General features: G+C 34.7%; 1 protein-coding gene across 1 annotated transcript; it reads left to right on the forward strand.

Annotated features, from left to right (window-relative positions):
• Positions 1-343: 343 nt before the first annotated feature.
• On the forward strand, positions 344-2923 carry LOC140335765 (gamma-crystallin D-like). The gene is made up of 3 exons (XM_072418682.1): positions 344-447; positions 1534-1776; positions 2607-2923. The coding sequence occupies exons 1-3, from the start codon at positions 439-441 to the stop codon at positions 2880-2882; spliced, it is 528 nt and encodes a 175-aa protein (XP_072274783.1). The 5' UTR covers positions 344-438; the 3' UTR covers positions 2883-2923.
• Positions 2924-4146: the final 1223 nt, after the last annotated feature.

The following is a 4146-nucleotide window of genomic DNA, read 5'->3' on the forward strand; positions in this document are numbered from 1 at the left end:
ATATCATGACCAATCTAATAATAATGTCCACAGTTTAGAAAGCAGATTTAAAATATACTTTTTATTCTCACATATTGTTGTTTTAAATGTTGTGTCTTCTTTTTTGCTCTATTTCGAACTTCTATCACATGTAATCTCTCTGTAGCCGGGAAATGTGCTGATGAGTTTTTATTTCACTGGACGGATTAATCTCTTTCAATAACAGAAAGCCAAATTCAGCAAATAACAAAGTACTTTCACAGTGTGATTAAAGAATGATGCAAAAAAGAACAAAGCGTGTCTAAATTCATTAGTCTGTGCTTCCAAATAAAAATAAAAAAACAATGCAAGAACATAATAAAATAGGCGGGCTGTGCATTTTCTAAATTGAGTATTTAAAGGGCATTGAATGATTTTCTCAGTGGCTCCTGCAGTGTTCATTGTTCATTTGATTTCAGGATGGGAAAGGTAACACTAGACTGGTTTATTATTTTATTCAGTAATTGTTATTATTATTATTACTATAATTACCTAATAATTGCTATGTATAAATATTCTTATGAGCTACAAATTGCCCGGTTTCAGTTAGGAGAAACTGTAAAAAAAATGAAATATATAGAAATAATAATAATAATAATTATTATTATTATTATTATTACATTTCTATAAAACCTAGTGTCAATTAGTCATTTCAATAAACTACTATAAATCACAAGTTTGTTAACACAAATAATGTTTAATTTTAAAAGCCACAGAAACGATATACATTTTTTATATTTATATAGCGTATTTCCCACTAAATGTTTTTGTTAGTACCCTGTAGATTTGAAGATACGTTGCTGCCAATTGCCTGAAGCTAGAGAGATAGGCAAGAGCTTAAAGCTTTGTGAGGAATTTAATGTCTCTAGTCTAGGCACAGAAAGGAATATCTAAAACTTTACCATAAATCTGTGACATCTGGTGGGGCAAAGTTTATTTACTGACATAACTAGCGTTTCCGAACATAAGAGGTTTGGATCTTGTTATCATACTTAGATTCTTTCTAATATGCCTCCACGGAATGGAAAGAAAAAAGCCTTTGACGTTATGCCAGTCTCATTAGAATGTAGGGATAGTAATTGTATTGGGCCCCCAGCAATGTTAAAAAAACATATTTATGAAGATCTAAATGTGTCTCCTTTCTCCTTTTCTCAATCTTACACTGTACTGGTAATGTGATATGGCACCTAGTGACATTATGTTTTTCTACAGTACAAATGGGTATATGTTATATATTAGTAATAAAAAAACACTACATTTACAGATCCAAGCTAAATGAGAATGTGAGTTAAGGTGATGGTGGTTCTGTGCCTACCTGAATCCAGAATAGTGAGTCCAGATATTCCAGTTTTAAAAAAGTGATAAAAAGATACATTCTATAAATATAGCTGAATTCAGCTGAAATATATTGGATTTGGGGCACTTGTATTGTTTGCTTTGGTAATTGTAGAATGGGTTTAACACAGATTGTGCACATAATAAATACATGTGTTTTTTTTTTTTTTTTTGTGAAAGATCATCTTTTTCGAGGACAGAAACTTCCAGGGACGTTCCTATGAATGTAGCTCAGACTCCTCTGATCTGCATCAACATGTAGGCCAGTGTAATTCCATCCGTGTGGAGAATGGCTGTTGGATGATCTACGAGCGCCCTAATTACACAGGGCACCAATATTACCTGCAGAAGGGAGAGTATCCCGAGTACCAGAGATGGATGGGATTTAATGACTGTGTCAGATCATGTCGCATGATTCAACCAGTAAGTGGTAGAAGCAGTGGATTGCCTTTCTTTATAAATCTTCAACAATAGTGACACAAAAGCTGCAGAAACCCTTAAATACACTATAAAAAGAATATATTCAGGGATTTTTGCATGCATAGTTTTTAAAACATTAAATTTTTTGTAAATCATTGCGATTAGGGTGGTCTTATATGGAAAATTTACGCAAAAATCTATATTCCTTCAGTATCCTAAATAAAGAAATGCCATTTAAGGCCAAAATATGTGAATATCTAGTATAGTGACATTTAAATGAAACGGGTAATCAATCAATTATTCAACATATTAAATAACGGCTTACTGCTCTAAAGTCTTTGTTCCTTCCTCCATTGCTTGCTATGTAACTTTGTTTTGTACATTTCAATACCATGACATGGTGTATGTGATTGGAAGCAGAAAGGTAACCCTACAAGTACACAACAATTCTGTTGATATGCCAGATATAACTTCAGATGCATTCAGATCTTAATAACATGCACAAATTATGTTTAATGTATGTATTATCTTATGAGTAGATTTTATTTTAAGTAAATGGTCTTAGGACAGGACAGGGTCTCTTTTAGCAGCTATTGCACCCAAACCAGCAGTAAAAACAGTATTTAGAGAATGTTTCAATGAATGTCAGATTCACTTCTTTACAAATAGACCCCATAGTGTTTCTTTACATATGGTCTCTACCAACAGTTGTCCAAAATGTAAACTATATTGTAGCACCATGCTGTGATATGGAAACGTTCAATAATTATATTGACCTATTGGCAGAATATATGTATTCACTATATCAAAATTATTTTTCATGTGTTTTATAGCACAGAGGTTCCCAGCAAATAAAAATCTTTGAGAAAGAGGATTTTAAAGGTCAGATGAAGGAATTCTCCAGTGATTGTTCCAATGTCCAAGAAGAACTCCAGTATAATAATATCCACTCTTGCAACGTCCTCCAGGGGAACTGGATCTTCTACGAGGAGCCCAATTACAAAGGAAGACAGTATCTCTTGAGACCTGGAGAGTACAGGAAATTTAGTGACTGGGGTGCTGTGAATGGCAAAGTTGGCTCATTCAGACCCATCCTGGATACTTATTAACATCACAATGAATGCTGAAATAAATCTATTAAATAAACACATATATTGTTCTATTTCCTTTTTTTTTGAATGTTAGGATCAGCGGGCTATTAGGAAATCAAATCCCCTAAATAACCAACATCAATTTAAAGTGAATTGATGTGAATATTTAGTTGAAGTGAAAAAAAACTGGGGCCACAGTAGAAAAAAAAAACAATCTAATCCTCTTTAAAAAGTTTTAAGCTTTTCTACAAAGAAAGGGCCTGATTTATCAAAGCTCTCCAGCACTGAAGAAGATAGACTAGACCTTAGTAATACAGCGATCCTGGAATGGGTCTGGTACAGGAATTAAAACATTTGCAATCTAACAGCAAATGATTTTTTTGATATTATTCCAATTTTGCCGGGTTACCCAGGTTCTCCCATGATAGTTTATATACCCTAGTCTTGGAGAGCTTTAATAAATCAGGCTCAAATTGTGGATTTTACCAGGAACAAATTACTTGCGAACTAGTGTCTACCACCATTCATTTTAGGAATAATGTATGGATTTAATGCCATGAATTGGCCAATGCTGTTAGAAACTATATATTTTGAAGGAAAAGGGTAGCGCATCAAACTAACTCTTTGCAAACTTCAAGGGGTATACATTTTATATTTTTTCTTCTATTTGTTTCTTTCTAATTTCTTCCTATTGTAATTGCTGCAGAAATCAAAAGAACATTATAGAGGTGCATTCTAGTCTAAAACCGAAAATGAAGTATTGAAATACATATTTAGAACACACCCAGCCTGCCCAGGGCCTTTCTTCAGGGCACAGTTTTCATTCAGATACAGATTTAGTTCTCACTATTGCCAAAGTCAGTAACAAATTAATCAGTAAACCCATTTTGCCTACCTGTTTTGAATACAGAACAGCTATTCCTGCATAATGCATCTTATGTGCGCAAAGAATGGCATCTGGGGAGGACTAACAGAGGACCAGGATAAGACACAATGGAAGTCAGGCAATCCAGGGTCAGTTGCCAGGTGATCTATACAAGCAGTACAGGGGGATCCAGAAGTGGCGGTTCCAGGATAAGAGTCAAAGGTCCACCAAACAAGGTAACCAGGGGATAAGGTAAGCAGGTCCAAAGTCACAAGCATAGGTTGGTGCAGGCAGCAAACAATCTCCAGAAAGGTCCAGAAAGCAGGCAACAATAGGTAGTCAAACAGTATATGACACCACCAGCAAATCAGACTAGCTAAACCCTACAATGGGCAATAGGTGCCTATGAGCTGAGAA

Source organism: Pyxicephalus adspersus, chromosome 7 (assembly GCF_032062135.1).
Source record: "Pyxicephalus adspersus chromosome 7, UCB_Pads_2.0, whole genome shotgun sequence".
Lineage (NCBI taxonomy): Eukaryota > Metazoa > Chordata > Amphibia > Anura > Pyxicephalidae > Pyxicephalus > Pyxicephalus adspersus.

Bases quoted from the DNA above. Each gene is read 5' to 3' on its own strand.
- LOC140335765 (XM_072418682.1), top strand. The intron at 1,777-2,606 runs GTAAGTGGTAGA...TGTGTTTTATAG, and splicing joins CATGTCGCATGATTCAACCA to CACAGAGGTTCCCAGCAAAT.